At 36.8% G+C, this 18,671-nt stretch overlaps 1 protein-coding gene across 3 annotated transcripts in view; it reads right to left on the bottom strand.

Moving 5' to 3' along the window:
- The window catches only part of GRID2 (glutamate ionotropic receptor delta type subunit 2), a 680,704-nt gene that overhangs the window by 264,915 nt on the left and 397,118 nt on the right, over window positions 1-18,671 (bottom strand). For all 3 annotated transcript variants that reach the window (XR_004148251.2, XM_021550296.3, XM_021550297.3), the window contains exon 4: window positions 4,598-4,803. Coding sequence is in view for 2 of the 3 variants with exons in the window: in XM_021550296.3 (XP_021405971.2) it covers window positions 4,598-4,803 (206 nt within the window). In the remaining variant the exon portion in view is untranslated. The remainder of the gene's footprint in view (window positions 1-4,597; window positions 4,804-18,671) is intronic.

Below are 18,671 nucleotides of genomic sequence, written 5' to 3' on the forward strand. Positions count from 1 at the left end.
TCTATTTTCCATGTATATTTTACCATTTCATTTATAGAGTTCTTTTATTCATGAAAGTAGCAGTGCAGCTTCTTTTCATCCAAGGTAATCTTATTTTAATACTGTCCCACATTAGGCTGGGATAGAAAAAAGGAAATTTATTTTCAAAATCATGAGCAGTAGATTATACTAATGCTGAAAGCTACATGATTTTAATTTTCTTTGAAAATAAATATAAAAAATATAAATCAGTACCTATAGAAGTTAGTGTACACACAGGCCAACATACAGGACTTATTTGCTGCATTCCCAGATCTGGTAGCAGCTAGTTTTGTTGAGTACACTTTTTTACTAATTATAACCCAGTTCTATCATGCAGATGAGTTTAACTTTTAATAGATGTTTAACAGTAAACATTTCCAATAACTCCAGCATTCTTGAAGTCTGGATATGATGGGGTTCAGTGACTTCAAGTGTGTTGCAGAGGGAAATCTTGGCAATAATAAATAGCAAACATTTTCATTTACACAAACCATGCAGTGTAGAGTGAGTTGAAGACTCCAGCCTGGGAAGTGTCAATGCTCACTGCATTGATGGCTTGAGGTTGTCAAGCCTCAAAGAGCTTTGCTGGCTTATACACATTGCCAATGCTCTGAAAGTTTTGCTAGATAAACTGCTGAATCTTGCTGGCACAGCCAAAAAATGTTCTCAACTCTCCTTGTAAGAGGCCACTAACCTCTGCAACAGAAGTACAAGAAAGGACCTTGCAAGGGACACGAAGATACACGGTCACATCTGCTGAGGTTGCTGGGCTGGTAATCCCTCCTTTGAGGGGAGGCTGGAGGCAGCAGCTTCTTCAGCACCTACACCAAGGCCTTCCAGAACTTGCCTGTCAAAACTCCATCAAAATCCCTGGCTGATGCTAGGGCTCTTTCACATATGGCTTACTGGATTTTCAATGTGTGAAGTTTTTCTCTAGAAGTAAATGAAAGAATTAGCTGCATTGTCCCTTCTTTGTAGTCCTGTTATTAGCTCCTGGAGTCACGGCACAGAACACATTCACATTTCTGCACTCAAGTGATAAGGTAGCTTCCTTAGCTAAACAGAAAAAAGCCCTGAAAGCAGAGATGTACTGACAGCATTTTGGCCCAGTGAAGGACATCTGGCTTGTGTCCTAAAGTATTGCTTCCCAAAGTCCTGCTTCTCAAATTTGCTTTGTTATCCTCAGGACCTCTGTTGCCACCTGACTTTCCTGGCTTGATCCTGCTCCTACCCAGGCTCCTCACATTTGACTTTTGAAGCCCTTGATTTTTTTGTGATGCCAAGATAGCAAAGACATCTAATTTAAGAACATCTTATTTTTCCCTTATATGGCTTTTCCTATCCAACATACTCATTCCAAATCAGAAGAACATGAGCAAAAAATGTCCCCATCCCAAAACAAAGCAAAAAACTGACACACAGTTTATATCCATCACCAGTGCTATCAGATAGCATAGCAAATTTAGTGCAAGACAGTAGGATATTTACTGATCACGATAGTTTCAATGGGAAAATTTTGATTCACGTGTGAGACCTGGGCAGCTATTTGAGAGTAGAGAATTGCACCAGAAATAAATAAAAAAAAAAAACAAAAAAAAAAAAAAAACAAACCCAAAAAAAAACCACAAAAAAAACCCCCAAACCCCAAAACAAACAAACAAACAAAAACCAAACTGGAAAAGTCACAAATATATCCTTGGTAAAGTATTTTCCTGCTGCCAGAAACTCATCTGTGGAGAGGTGCCAGTCTCTGTTAGCTCCATACCTCTGCACGCCATAGCCCCAGTGAATTTCACTCTTTCAGAATTTTTTTTTCCCTCTGCTCCTCCATCTCCAGCTTAAAGCAACAAAAGATATTTGGGAATTCAGCTGGCCCCTCCCTCTCATTCCACATTAATCCTTTAGCCAGAAAAGAGAAATGTTGTGATACTTGCTCCCAGAACTTCCTGCCTTTCCGTGCTGTATGGAGGGCAAATTATTATATAGTGTTTAAAGAGAAGGTAGACTTTTATTTCCACAGCCAGAGAAGTGTATTTACTTTTTAATCTCCATTTTATTAAGTGTATAAGCACAGATCTCATCTCTGCAAGCTCTAGAGATAGAAGAGGTGGAGAGAAAGAAGCGCCTAACATAGAAAAGTAATACCACTATGAAAAAGAGAGAAAAATATTTCAAACACAGAATTTCAAAGAGTCTGAACAAAGATAAATTCTACACAAGCAAACTCCAGTTTACAGACTGCTTATTTACACAGGCCAGTATCTGACTATTTACTCTGGAATAGTTGTTACTTGCATAGTAATCAAGACCACGCTTACTACAGCTGTCGCAGAGTGAATGAACCCTCTTCTCAGCTAAACAATGACGGGGTTCAGCCAGAGCAGTCATCTAAGAAGGGACCAAGCAGCAGGGATTATGTGAGGTTTGGGGAGAGAAGCAGACAGCTGAATCCAGCAAGGCAGCCAAAAGCTTTTACTGGGCAGAAAAAGCCCAAGGGTTTTTGTTTTTGGTTTGTTTTTTTTTTTTTTTTTTTTGCATATGCAGTGGTTTTTTATTATAATCATAAGGTTTACATGCTAAATCCACCAGGTTACGCTGAATTTTGCAGCTAAACTGAGAGGCCATAAGGCACAGGTTTTGGAATCAGCACAATCATTAAATTGCTTAGGAATATCTTTGCCCATTGGATGTCCATAGAGCTTTATAGTATCTTTGCCCCTATAGTACAGCTGCTGGTTGATTCAGAATAACAATTTTTAATATGCTTTGGAAAATTAACTGCTGTAAACTTCTTGTGCAAAGACTTTGTGTTGGAGCTCACTTGGTTAGTTCATTTCCTGTCACTAACACAAATAAGCTATGGCAGTAATCACACTTCTATTTGAGAAACTCTTCCTATTAAGAGGCTCTTGCTGTGAATTTACCAGTCACGTATTATACTCCAAATAAATGCTGTAATCCTGGGAAAAAACTGGAAATAGAGCTGATGTGAGAGTCTCTCTTTGAACCACAGTTGCAGAAGAAGATAGTGACCTTCCCTGGTAAACTTACAGACTCCAGAAAAGACGAAACTTTGTGAGCCTCTTGTTTTTCAGGATTTTTTTTGTGTTTAGTATAGGATTTTTTTTTGAGGGAGGGGGATTTAGGATTTGATTTAGTTGATTTTTTTACTGGTCTTTTGATTTTTGGAGTCTTGTGTGCCCAGTGCCAAAGCAAGAACTCTAAAGTAAATTGTTTACTTGGCAACACCTTCAAAAGATGACAATGACTTTGTCACTATGCCCAAGTGTGTAAAAATAAATGATAAAATGTATGTTGTTTTTTAAATGAATGTTTCTCTGTAAGAACAATGCAGTTTTGTTTTGCTGAGTTACAGTAGTTTGAGCCCCCAACCATACTTCTTTCAAGTTGCAATGTGAAATATCTCATAATGCCTCTTACCAAAAAGTGGGTGATGAAAACACTGCAGAACAATCTAAATATGCCCAAAATTTGTTTAAACCTTATGAAGCACTACATACATTTAGACATAGCAGCAGACCCTCATTACTCAGAATTAGCAAGCTTCAAGTGTGTAACAAGGGCAGTGAAACACCCAGCCAAAACAAACCAAGGGCAAACAAAATTTTGAAAAAGAAAGCAAGAAAGCCAACTTCTAGCTAATGTTCCTAAAAGGCATTCACTTGAGACTGGATACACTACTTTTTACGCAGAAGTAGGTTTTAAGGTTGAATTTCTCAAGACCAAGGTAATAGCAAAGTATAGAAGAAAAGTAATACAAGTTAGAAACAGATCCAAAGATAAATTATTGAAAAGAGAAAGTGTATTTCTATGAAACAAAACAGAGATTTTAAAGCTTTGGTTGATGATGAAGAATATACATGCATGCAAAACCACATGTGAAACAGCACAGTGCCATGTAAAAAGAACCATGCCATTCATGAAAAAAGATTGTATAACTTATAGTCAAATGCAATATGTAGGTCTTTTTCTCTAAATCCCTAAGAATATTTTGAAAATCTGATCCACATTACTTGAAACCATGACTTTAGACTGTCATCCTAAATTCTTCATGAAAATCAAATCTTCCATATATTCCACTACTTCTCTACTACTACTCAGTGGCACAAAAGAGATTATCAACATCGTTTTATGTTGAAATAGAATTTTGATTAGATAAATGTATCTTATTCACAAATACACATTATATATATTTATCCAAATAATAAAAGTTTCAGCTGTAAATATTTCAGTAGTGGGGGTCACAATGAAAATACAATACCTTTGAGCTTCAAACAGAAGCTTGAGGGGTAATTCTTCTGCATATTTCCTTCCATATTTTGCTCATGCGGGATGTGGTTTTACTTGTTCTTTTTTAAGTGTACATGCACATTTTGGAACATGAATAAACACCCTTACATGCTAATCTATGATTAGAGATTATTCAAACTTTTACTTGGGGGGGCTTACCTGGGGTTTTTTAAATTACCATTATGAAGTCAAACTAAGTTTTTTGCCACACCACTGTGGTCTTGGTCAGCCAAACAAGAAGATAACTTGTCATTAAAATACATACCTCTGTCAGGAATGATTTGGCTGTGGAAGGGTTCATTATGAGAATGGCCCGTCTCAGCGTATCCCGGTAGCGGTTCAGTTCTTCTATTCTCATAGTGGCAAAGAGCCCCGTGATCATTTTATTGATGTTGTTTTCTACTTTCTGTAATGCTACATCCATTCCCTGTTGAGATACTTTGTCTAAAAATTCTTGTATTCCACGGATATCTAGAAAAAACAGAAGGCAAACAAGATGTTAATTGGTAAGTGGAAAAAAAGACACAAGTAACAGTTCCATTTTATCTCACAGAAATTTTATGTCAGGTAGATCCCTACAGGCTTTCCCTTAATATTCATTAAACCTCTTCCTCAGCTGTGCTCACTGCATTTTGTTAAGTACTAAAACACGAGAAAGAATGGCCACCAAACAGCTACTGTCTAAAACAACCATTAGAAAACAAACCTACAAACACTTTTAGGATTTTTCCTAATTTGGCCATTCAACCATCACACTTGGTCCTAATCTTTCTTAAAGGACTTCCACACTAAAATCCATATAGGGCAATGAGACCATGGTGACCATCACACACAATTCTTCCTTCAGTTTTTGGAGGACAACTGAGGATGAGAAAGGCAGGAAGCAGATTGTTTTCTTTTGTGAAACTCAAAACTATGTTATAAATGCTATGTAGCTTGACATATCTAAGCAAAGCTTGGGCAGTTCACTCATAAAAAAGTCTTGATGTTGCTCTAAATTTCACAACTATTTATTTTCTTCAAAAACAACACAAAATCCATACAATTGTTGCAGTGATACTGCCTTGTCTCATCTGATACCACTGGTTCAGTTTAGTAAATTTTCCCCAGCACACTGCTCCTGTAGAGCTTTCTGGCTCAATCTGGGTAAACCCTTCTTTAAGAATGACTTAGAAAGGAAGACTTGATCAGCAAAATGTTGACTGAGTTTACTACCTGGCTTGTAATATATTTATAGTCTATCAAACTGAAACCTCTGGGTACTCTTCACTTTGGTATGCTGCCTCTAGCTCGCCCAAGCCTTTGGAAGGGCTTTTTCCAGTACTGAATTCCACAAGCATGCTTGACTTTTCCTTTCCTTTGCTCTTTTTATGGTTTTAACTAAAACTCCAAAGTTTATGCTTAAAAATTAAAATCATTCAATGACTTCACAAGTCAGATCAGGGCCTTCTGGACCTCAAGAAAATCCCTTCAGCCTCACTGAGTCCTCAGTGTTTGACCTCTAGTCACCACTGCAGGTTCTCAATCTGGTTTCAGAGCTAAGCCAACGGTTGCCTAAGGTGATTCTTCCCTCCAGCAGTTGCTCTGACCTGCTGCTCCAGAGGACACTCAGCAGGACATCCTTCCTTCCCTACCAACATGCAAGCCTCCCACACACCCTTCTGCTCTTGATTAAGGGAGAAAGAAACAGCTCTAGAACCAACACAACAGAGACTAGCTGAAAAACATACTACAGGAAAGGGAAAAGAGAAAAAGAAAGGAAATCAGCAAACATGCATAAACAGTTTCTAAATAAACATTTCTTTAAAAAAATAAAGGTTCCTCAGGTTTAGGAGGACAGCTGTGGTTAAAATCACCAGAAAATATTTCTCCCATTAGAATACTCAACCTGGTCACTCCTAGATGCATAGTCTTAGATCCAGTCTCTGAGGGAATTCCTCAGAATTCCTCAAAGTCCCTTCTTTGCTTGTCTCAATCACTCATTTTCCAGGGGAATGGTCAGACCTGAAGCTACAGGCTTATCATGTGTCTTCATGAGACATCTTCCAATTAGACTTTCACAACTTGACTACTCAGATCGTTTGTCCTGATCTACTGACTTTCCCTGCTCCCTGCTCTTTTTATAGTGGGGTGCCACAAACAGCAATAATAGGAAAACAGGGTTCACTCTACACAGGATAAAAAAAGCTCTGCCTGCATCAGCAGCAGAGATCAACTAACTAGAGAATATTACAGACAGCTGTCCTCCTCCAGCACCAGTTTACTGAGATGCTTCAAATGATGAAGAAATAGCTATGCAATAACTTCTAATCAAACAGTACACAAGAGTAATTCAACAGGGTTAGTCCTGGAAGTCCATCACAATCAGCAGGATAGGTCTTCTGTCTAGAGCTCCAAAATACCATGAACTGGAAAGAAATGGTATTTTTAGGTATTTAGGCTAATTTAGAGATTCATCACCGAGACCTCACTCTCTAGACGCTGCCAAAATATCAGTATTACTAAACACTTGTAGGATAGTTTAACCATGAATAAAATACATGCATGCCCTAAAAATAAAGTTCCATAAGAGAATCAGATACTAATTACAGCATGTATTTAATATCTAAATCAGGAAAATTAGATTCAATCTAATCAGAGATGTTAGAAATTTTTGGCACTTTAAATACCAACAAGATTATTTGAAGTGCTACATATATGCCTAGTTTTATGCAAATGATAAAATAACTTGTTTCTACTTTAACCCCTTCATTCTAAAGTTCCTGAGGTTCACACACTCTGAGGATTACTCAGGATCCAGACTAATTTAATCAAATAATGGGTAAAGCTGACTGGCTGAAGTCAAAATCACTGAAGCAAAAGGAACACATGTAGATGGGCTCTAAATATGCTGTCAAAATATCAGGCAGAAAATTTACTCATGCTATGAAAGCCTTTTTAAAGACTTAAAGTCTGTCTCATAAATCAATATATTTTCTGACACCAGAACATGGTAAGCAGGAACCTCTAAACAAAGTTTAATTGCTCCTTAGTCAAAACAAGAACATAATTTCACTTGACCTGAATTTATAAACACACTGGAGTTATTGACTGATATTCTACATAACCCGTATTGACACAGAAGCCAGATTATAGGTTCAAATAATTTTCTTTGCCATGAAGATTTGCATATAAAAAATGAAAGAATTATGTTGATTCTTCACTAAATGATGGGACAAAAGAGATCCAGTATTTTTCTCTACATTTATTAGGTGACTGTGCCAACTCTATTGCATCTGTATGATATGCTATTAGAAAAATACCACTATTCTAATGGAAAATGTACCAAACCAGGATTCCCACTTCTTTATTACTTCTGTCTTTGGCATTGGTACAACACAGAGATGTGGGCAGGAGATAAATACAAACTCTGGTTATACCTCGGCTTACCCTTAGCAGAATGGAGGTATTGGTGGTACTCAACTGCTGCTGTGAAACAACAGAAAGCACATTAAACCACCCTGCAATTTAAATGCTATTTAAAGCATGATGGCACTTCCAATATTTCAGCAGCGAGTCACTAGCAGCGATCATATTCATAGCGTATGCCAAAGAACAGATGCTGCCAGTGAATGGGCAGCATTATCCTTCCTGCGTGGATTGTCTGCAAGTGGCACATATCCACACCCAACTGTGGAATCATCTTTCTAATAGATAAACTCCTTCTGCAGAAAAATCTGGCAAGCAACCTGTGGCACAGATGGCTTTGCTAAGGAGACACAAGACTGTTCATGTCTGGAACACAGGTGTTTCCTGCCCTGAATTTGTTAGCCAACCAACCTGTTGCCCAGGCAGAAGTCACATTTCTACTTTCTATTTAAATCAGATGAGTCACATTCATTGCCAGAAATTCAGAAGACTTTCCCCATTATCATCAGTATTAATTATTCTCCTTAGTGATCAAAGCCAAAGTTAGCATGTAGAGACAGATAATGCTAAGGCCAAAGTTGTTATCTCCTCTACCAGCTTAATACCATTATTGTTTAGTATTGCATTTCCTATTTTTACTGAACAGCCATCACTTCCAGACTACACACATGTGCACAAGAACAGAGTACCCCTCTGTATTCACCGTCACCTATAGATTTAAACCAGGCTGGAAATTTATAAGAAACATTTCCAAACATTCCCCTTACAACCAAAACTGCTCTCAACTGAAGAGACCATGAAGTTGGCTCGGAAATGCTAATAAACAAAGCAAGCAAAATTTATCAAGGCCTCTGTTGAAAATGTCCTTTCTGAGCATACATAACCATGCCACAAGGCAGAGGTCTACAGGGAGGTCTTATGGCCTGCACTGGTGGTGCACAGCTGGTCCAGCACTGGGCACACCAGCCTGGCTGCAGTCACAGCTGAGACACACATGCAGAGCAGCCTGCAGAGGAAAGCTCAAGGCCCAGCTCTGCAGACCTGGTTGATATATTCAATTGCAGGTACTCAGTGTAACACTGCTCCAGCTCAGATCTGAATTCAGGTGACAGCTTCACCAAACTTGTCATTATTGTGTCAGCTATTGTGCATTCTGACCTAAGAAAGAATTTAGAAAATGAAGCATGAGCTCACACACCTTCTTCTCACTTAACAGTCTTTATGATACTGAAGAAAGTGCAAGAAACATGTGAGTATCTTAAATACAGAGCATATTCAGGAAAAGTGCCCTTCACAGACTATAGGTCTAAATCTTCTTAAATGAGCAGCCTGGCAGGAAGACTCAGACCTCACCTAACATAAACTATAAGAACCATTTACTGGAAAAGTTCAGGCACATGCTGTGACTTGTGGGGTTGTTCAGAGCAGGGCCAGGAGGGGGACTTGAATGAGCTGTGAGTCTCTTCTAACTCAGTGCATTCTGTGATTCTTTCACAAGGTTTTGTTTAATCATGGGACCAGATCTCATTTCACTTTTTTGTTCACTCTGATCTCCCATAACTTTCCTTTGCCATCTCTGATTTTATACAGAGGGAGCAAGTTCCATAATCCATTTTGGAGAAAGCCTAATAATTAGGGCATCCTAGAACAAAATATGCTGGTTTTCAGGCATCTCGTATACCAGGATGCATATGCAGTGAAGATTTTATAACATGAATAAAATGAACAGCAAATATTATATAACTCATAAGCTAAGTACCTCTTACAACCTTATTAAAAAGAAATATCTACAAGTAGATGCAAAGTTCATAATTTTTTTTTCAGATCACATTATTATCAGGAGATGAGAAAGATGGCACTATTCACTAATGGTAATAAATTAATCCATCCACCTGTAACATTGTGTTCCACCTAAATGACAAGGCATTTGCTGCGCACTTCGGTTATCTCAAGCCTGGCTTACAGTCATTAGCTCATCCTCCCTCAGATGGCATTTCAGATCTGACAACATTCTCCTCTGAGTATTTGGCTGATAAATACCAACTGATTCAGCTGTGGTGGTAAAGGTGAATGTGCCTGTCATAAATATTCACTGGCTGATTTGCACAAAAGACCACTTTATTTGTACAGATGATGAGAAAAGCCATTGTATAACCAATAACACTGTTCAAATTCTTATCAAGAACAGCTTTACAATTTACCACAGTGATTCTTTCTTCCACATCACTGGCTAACATGACAGCAACTATTAACTGTAGTAATGCACTGTACAGGAGGGAGGTGTGCAGCTTCAGCTGGACTCTGATGGTGCCCCAGCTCTGTGTAACACAAAGACTTCTGTAAAGTGTTTGCATTCCCATGCATGTGTTGATCACTATTAACATGGTTGAGATCCAAACAGAGGAAAACAACAATTTAGCAGGATGATTGAGTAACAGTCCTTCCTTTTACTTTAACAACAATGGGATTTCCTCTCATTAATTATCTTATATATGATTTGTTGTACTTCCAAATAAAAATTAATTTAAAAAATAATCATCCAGCTCTTTCATATTATCATTTGGGAGCTAAGAAGGACCAGTTACCTGAGCAATTTTAGCTGGATGATCTAAGTTGAGAGAATATAGAAGTAGTTCAAACTCATGGAAAGTAAATTCATGCCCAAATGTTTAATTACATACAAAATCTCATTTATAAGAATTTCTGCAACCTAAGAAGTGGACATATATCTTATGAGAAATGGAACATTTGTAAATGGCACAAACGACTGGGGTCTTTCCCCCCCTTATTTGCAATCTTCTGAAATTTTACAACATAAAAAGAAGACAACAAATTGTCTCCATTTTTTTTTAGTATCAATGAACTGAAAAAAAATAAAAAAATACACTTTTATACTTTTTTCTTTTCTGAAGATATTTCCATTTCAAATTAAAATATAAGTAGGTGATTTCAGTTTTTTAAAATTTTGTTGTTTGATATGAAATATTTTGGCACTAGTAGTGTTTATTCCTCTTTTAAAGGTTTGTTCAAATGTCATTCGCATTAGCTACTTTTTTGTCACATTTTGAGTTATTAGAAGTTCTTCTTTAAATAAACAAAATCAATACAGATAGTCTTGAGCCGCTGAAGCTGTGTTAGGAGAAAGATAGCAACATTTGCAGTTTTTAAATCCTACAAGACTTTGGTTTTGAACCTTACTGAGAGTTGACACAAGATACTTCCTTTGAGTTTCTTTTTTCCTTTTTTTTTGACTGGAAAGAAGGAAGAAAAAAAGCAAAGAATACAAAAGATAAATAAGAATGAAGCTAGAACTAATCCTTCAGAGTATCTGCTGTTACTGTAGCTCCTTAAAAAATAGAAAGGAAGTCAGATTGTGATCACTTGTGAAGGCTGACATGGCAATATATTCTATCCATGTACTTTATAACCTGCTTTCTATCTCTTCATTCAATTCCCTTTTGACTACAGTTTGCTTTAGAGATTTCCAAAAGGCTTCTATGGGTTGTCTTTGAGTGAAACAACCTCTTGCAAAGAAATGAATTTTCCCTGCATAGTGCCTTCAAATCATGCCAAAGTTTAAAAATTATGTGCAAATCCTGTATGACAGATCTTTATATTTCTGTGTAGATAAAAGTCTTTATTAAATAGCAACTACACACACATATATATATATATTTTTTTTATAAGCCTGTCTGTATAATTCACCAGCTCTCCCTGTAAGTCACTGCTACTCCCTGCTGGTTCTGATAAGCATGAGGAACTGTGCATCCCCTTCCAGGGAGATGGAGTAAAAAACAACAAAGAGAATGTCCTTGCAGTGAATAATTTGAGAATATTTGACAGGCTGAGAAGTTTGTGTGAAGACCTCATAACGTTCCAGTACCTTAAGGGGGGCTACAGAGGAGACAAAGAGGGACTCTGCCCCAGGAACTATAAGGATAGGAGAAGGAGTAATGAGTTAAAAAGCAAAGAGGGATGATTTGGATTATATTAGGAAAACATTCTTGACTATGAAGGTGATAAAGCACTGCCATAAGTTCCCACAGCTGTCGTTTTCTCATCCCCGGAGGTGTTCAAGGTCAGGTTGGATGAGGTTCTGAGAAACCTGGTTTAATGGAGGTGTCCCTGCCCATGGCAGGTCATTGGAATGAAATGGTTCTTAAGGCCCCTTCCAAGCCAAGCCATTCCATGATTGCATGTGTGTTACAAAGTTCCTTAAGGCAAACTGTTCTCTGCCTCTGCATCAATGTCTTCCTAAAGAACATTGCCAGATTAAAAGTTTACAGTATAGAAAGAGGAATATTTTATGAGTGAACTGTGAAGAACATAAGCTATGAAAGTGAAGCTGATAAACTAAGATTTAGGAATACTGCTATAAATACTTTCTAGCTCTTTCCTGTCTCTCTGATTCCTTCTTCTTGAATGGTTAAAACTCTTAGAGATAATTTTTCTTTTCAGTTTATGATTAATTGAAATTTACAATGTTATTATGCCAAACTCATGCTTTTTTCCCAATGCTGATATAATTTCTTCAATTCAATGTGCAAAAATTACTTTTCTCAATAGTTTCTGCATTTGGTTACTGTTAATTTATTTTTCTGCCAAAGTATAAACTTACAAACTTAATACTTCTGAGAAGACAGAACAATGTCTTGAGAGTTGAAAAATACTTAGCAAACAGTGGCAACTATCAGTATAGGTATTCAATTATTCTTTAAATAAATCACTGTTCTTCTGATTCAGGTTGCATATTCAAACAAAATCTCTTATCTCTGCAAAACCGCAAAATAACACCTTGTTTACAGAGTTTTCCCACTGCACAGATACTAGGAGAACACCTACTGTGTTATTTTGGCCCCAGCTTGCTAACACAAGACAGGACTGTCAGGCAAAACCTTTGAATGCTTTCCCCATCCCCTCCCTAAGGACTGCAACATGAGGGAATGACACTCTCTTATCTTCTTATATATTCCCTTATAGTTCCTGCAATACATTCCTCCAAGAGTTCTGTGGCTGAAAAGTAGAAGCATGTCCACTTTTCTACTAGAGAAACTTTATAGAAAAATTCAGAACTTGAACTATTTTAGGCTCACCCAAATTATATACTCAATTTGCAGTGGTAAAGTCAATCAGCAAATGCAAGTAGTGACAGAAGTGCTCACCTGACACACTGAAGTTACACACATGAAAATTAATGCTCCTTTCCTTATCTGAATGACGTAATAAATACTAATGGAAAAAAAAAGTTCAGTAATTAGCTTGAATTAATTACATGTTTATTGAGGCACAGTGAAGCAAATGAGTATGGGAAGCTGGCAAAGAGCCAGATGAGTAATAAACAGTTTTAAGACTGTCTGGAGACAGACTTGAGAATATTATAGTCATCAAGCAGTTGAAAACAGCCTCAGGGTAATTATAAGCATTTGCAATCGATTAAAGAGAGCATGATTCTTTTATGAGCCTTTATTAAACTTGCATTAAAACTTAAAACTATTAGAAAATGTTATAGTTTCAAGCACATCTATGTCAGTGGTCATCATACTTATTTCTGGAAAATGTGTGTGCAGTAAAGTGATCCATGGGATCACTTATTTTATACAGGTTTTAAAGGAAATGCTGGGAATTTGGGACCCATATATACATTTGGACATCATCTCAGAATATTACCCCTCTTAAAATGCAGGAGGTGGCCTTTCTACAAGCAGCTCAGCCTTTCAGATTCCATGTATAATCCCTGTTTTGTTGGGATCTTCCAAGAACAGCACTCAAATTTTATAGAATTACCCTCAATTTATTTGAAAACCACTGCCTTTCTGGGGTAGGGATGGGGATAATGCTCTTTTATCTTCATAGTTTAAGACTTGTTTACTTAGGCTGAACTCCTCAGTAATTCAAATGTCACTGCTGTCTCCTTAAGATTATATTTTATTTTGTCTCTTTCTCCAAAATTCTCTCTCAAACTGAGACACCTTCTACTGGCCAGGTACCTCACACCACTGCCTTCATCCTTTCCTTGTGCAGAAATAATGTGGAACCTTTGTATATGATAAAGGAGCAAGAAGGAAGATCCATGAGGAAATTTTTAAAGACAGATATCCACTCAAGTCTTCCTTACTGCTAACGTCCTCCCTTCTGCTCCAGCCAAGTCTTGAGAATTACTTCTTCAACCTCTGCTTCCTACAGAAGCTTCATAGAGCAAATCCCCTTAATAGCCTTAATGCTTGCTTTTTTTCTCTTCTTCACAAAAGTTAAAATTAAATTAATACCTAAGAGAATGGCAAATATCCATTGCCAAATATTTGCAGTATTAGTTGGAAGGTCAAAAAACTGTAAGGAAAGTTATTTTAGCTCTGGAATCAGTAAAAATTTCGTAGATCTCCAGTGATGGCTGCATATCAAAAGCATGCTGAGATGAAATACACAAGGTTAGGCCAAAATTTGGGAAAGGGAAGTGGGATTAAGAATTTTTTTCTTTTAATACAAATTACAGAAGGGTTTTAAAATGTTAACATCATCACAATAAAATAATTTGGATGGAGATAAAGTTAATTCTCCACAAAAAAAATCTTATTCCCTCAGCTTTTCAAAAAGAAGATTGCAGATTCTTTCTCTCTACTTTAGCAGCAGCAAAACATTAAAAATAAATGTTTCCAAACAGCTCGACTTTCTGTCTTTCATCTTAGAAATGCAGAGATACCTACACTGTAAACTGCATGAAATTCACAACTATGTTCTTGCAGTGATTGACCCATTTCTTCATAAAGAATTTAGTACTACAGAAAAGTATCTAAATTTTTTCCTGGAAAATACAGTGAGTTGTAAAGTCCCCAAGAGTAAAACACAAATTGCAAAAGCTTGTCCCTTGTTGATACACCAAAGAGATAAAACCCAACAGTATGCTGGGATTGCAGCTCAATCATTCTACCTATATGGCCTGGGCTCACACGTTGTGGTCTCAAATTCCATGAAATATGTCCATCTTTTTCATGTTGAGGATTGGCCACTGTCAGGTGCCAGTCTGTGGATCAGGTAGGATTTGCTGTTTCCAACTGCATTTTGCTCGCTTTGAACTTGAAACCATAAAGATTAATAACTTGGCAAACTTGCTCAAAATGTTTACAGATGGCAGTGGTTCTTTTTATAAATCCAAACTTGGCAATTTCCAAAGGGATAAGTCAAACATTTACAGTGTCCAGTCTAAAGTGCCTTCACTGAAAGGGTGCTGATGCTCCTAAGGAGGAATTGAAACAAGAGGAGGAGCTTCCCTGTCTCTACATCCGCTTGTGAGAAGGAGATGCACAAACACCCTCTGCACAGTGATCCTACACATTGAGCTGAGCAGTCAAGAATGAAGCAAGTAGGAGATAATTTGGTGCTTAAATGATTTGGCTTCTATACACTGTGTGGATAGTAATTTTAATAGCAGTTTAAGAAAGGCATCAGTCTACTGCATAATTCTGCTGCATTTCATGCTGCCTACTCTTTATCTCTGCATGAAGACTCTCTTTAACAGTCTTTGAAGAAGTGCAGAATTGTTCTTAAATGCTTTTAATATCCATGTATTCAATTTTCCTAAACAAAATCAGATGTCGAATCCTGGACAGGCCCTATCTTGTTTTACCAGAAGGAGCAAAACACACCGAATACAAGGGGACTGACAGCATTGGGAGTTTGCTCTAGATCATGCCTGAGGAGTGCAAGGATGGGGGAAAAGACAACTTGTTCTGATTTTCAAAACTTCATCTGAATTTATACACTAAAGGTACAATTCTAGTAAATTAAATACACCGCATATCACCTAAGCCTGCCTACTTTAAAACATTCTTTTTTCTTACATCCCACTCATTAATTCCTACTGTATGTTGGCCTTACATTTGTTACTGGGTATTGTAAATGCAGGCGAACCCAGTGGAAAGAAATGATGATGTCCGACTCCAGTTCAGAAGACTGAACAATTTCTTTATTATAACTATGCTATAATACATTAATATACTATTTATAGGAAGATACTAAACTACATACCTACTTTCTCTACCATATCTAACTCATAAATTGTAACCTTCTTCTGGAGAGTCCAGACACAGGTGGGTTGGATTGGCCATCAGGCTCAAACAATCCTCACCAGAATCCAATCAAGCAATCACCCCAGGTAAACAATTCTCCAAACACATTCCACATGGGAAAAACAAGGAGCAGAAATAGAAATTGTTTTCTCTTTCTTTCTCTCTGTGAACCTCTATGAAAAATCCTGAGAGAGAGAGAGAAATGTGCTTGCTACATCTGGGGAGGGTCTACCATTTAGAAAAGACTATGGCTTTTCTGGAGTCTTTTTTAGCATAATGAAGTCAGCAGTAGGAAAATAAGGATTTTTACAATTATCAAGGTGTCCTTTATTTTGTTTAAAAATAGTCAGTCTAACTTCAAATTTATTGAAAAAGAAACATAATTCGAAAACTTAGATGTCAATTATTTCAGAAACTTATTTCTACCTCACTTTTTCAACATCCAGTTAGCCATGACTTAATGAAAGAATTGCTTCTTTTGAAGATTTAACTTTCCTTGTCAGTAAAGAATCTTTAAGTAGACTTGAAGTTTCTAGGACGTAGATGTTAGTACAGTAGTGTTAAAACAGTAAATCTGAATAATCTCATCTACTTATATTCAAAATCAGAATTTGAGATATTTAAGTAGGATAGCATAGGGGAAATTATTCTTAGCTTTGCAGAAAACATTTCCAATATAAAAATTCTCTGATAATGAAAAGCAACGTATGATGGACTGCAAGATAAAATTCAAAAGCAATTCTATTGATAGGATTTAAAACCTTTGATTTTGATAAATTGACACATATAGGCTTGCAGCTTATAATAAAGGTGCAAGGCAACTGGTTTAGTGCAGTATGTACTTTGAATGAGAACCCAATTTTACTGTAGGAAAATTTATTTTAAATATGAATGTCCTATTTTCTTCCACAGAGCAGAATTATTGCTGGAAATAATTTCACTAATGCAACTAAAGTATTTTGTTTCAAATAATTAAATTAAATGACTATACAAAATAATTTATTGGAAAGTAGTGAAATTCTTCTGGTTGCTGGAATCAGTCTATTAGTGCTTCCACATTTTCTATCTTAGAAAAATATGGCAACAATGAAAAAAAAAAAAAAAATGAACACACACCAGAATCTATATTCCCATTTTTTGTGTGTGAGAACCTTGGGTTTGGTTTGGGTTCTCGTGTGGTGGTAAAGTTTTTCTTCTAACTTGTGTTTCTAAAGAAAAACTCTGCAGCTTCTTCTTGTTTGGTCTTAAGATGATTTATTGTTAGTTATTTAATAGATTAAGTTTTTGGGCTGTGGCTCTTTGGTCAGCGGCCTAGGTAGAGAGGCACACACTCTTGACACTTTGACTGTTTGGTGTTTTTTTTTTCCTTTCTCTCTGCTTAGGGCTGTTGCTATCTTTTATAAGATATATTACGTATAACATGTTTATAATTATTTTCTAATACTTATTATTTATGTTACTAAGTGTTTTTCTATTCTAAATTAATCTGTGAGTGTTAACATTACTAAGAACATGGAGGTAAGGAAGAAGAAAGAAGAAGGATGGGTTTAGCCCACTTTCTTCCATCTTAGAACTTTTGACTCCTATGTACAAAGTAAAAACTCCCTTGTATATGCACTAAAACCCCCCTGTACACTACTAAAAAATATTTCTTTCTACTTTGTGACTACATTTACTATATTATCTAGCACTTTGTGACTGCTTGTTCTACTTTCAAAATTGGTAATTCATTTTATGGTTCAAACTCGAAATCACAGCTAAATTCAGCTGCTTGCTGGGGGTTCAGACTGCATTTGACTACGGCTTGGAACTTCCAAAAATGTCTGAGAGACATTTTGAGTTCCCACATTTGTGAAGTGTCATTTTCTGCTATGGAGACCCTACTTCATGTTATGATACACACCTTGAGAAGGAATGATTGCTGCACATGAAAAAGTATCACCAGGGCAAGAAATTGCTGCTTGCACAGGTGTCAGTTTTGCAGACAGCTGTGCATAGCATATCAATAATCTCTTCCTAATATGAAATCAATTCTAATGCAGGTATCGAACTCCCACCTACTTTAATGTTTAATACTAAATGTTCTATTAAAATGTCTAATAGTAACTACTGCAAGTAGTTACACCAAGCAAAGCTTTTAGCAGGAATTTTATTTTAGGTCTGTATAAGCTGAGAAAATAAATAAGTCTCACTGCTGCAGAACCTCTCAGAAAAGCTGAGGTACAGGACTGGGATCTTCCAGGGGAAATTGCAATCAACCTTAGCTGCACTGATGCTGACCAAAAAGATGGACTATTCCTGGACCTCCACTCCATATCTGCATGCCCAGTATTGACTTCTTTCTAAAATAGGCATAGAAGCTAAAGGCAATGTTCCCTTCCTCAGAGTCTTCTGGAGTTCTTGGGCCAACTCTCTTTTTAAAAATTCAAACTGATGCTTGAATAATTTTATTTTGTAAAAATATTTCACATCTAGATACCCATCAAAAGAATGGCTTTCTCAAACACCACAGAATCAAGAAATAATTAAAGTTGGATGGCATTTCAGGACATCACACTGCCCAACCTTCCGCTCAAAGGATGGCCTTATCCACTCTGTAATCCACTAAAAAAGTGATTCCAGTTCCTCTTTTCATGCCATTAATTGTGTCCCTCTCTCTGTGCTAGTTCTTCTTTCATCAATAGAGAATCTAGGAAGATAACATATGACAAATGCCTTCAGTTTATCAATAAAATAGCAGGAAAAGGGAAGAAAGTGATATAATTTGTTAATATTTATAACAATCTGGCAAGATTACTCTCTAGGGGCTACTAATCAAAAAATGTTCACCATGTGTCTGTGAAAAACTGCTGTCATAGATCAAAATCT

The sequence above is a fragment of the Lonchura striata genome, chromosome 4, assembly GCF_046129695.1.
Source record: "Lonchura striata isolate bLonStr1 chromosome 4, bLonStr1.mat, whole genome shotgun sequence".
Classification (NCBI taxonomy): Eukaryota; Metazoa; Chordata; class Aves; order Passeriformes; family Estrildidae; genus Lonchura; species Lonchura striata.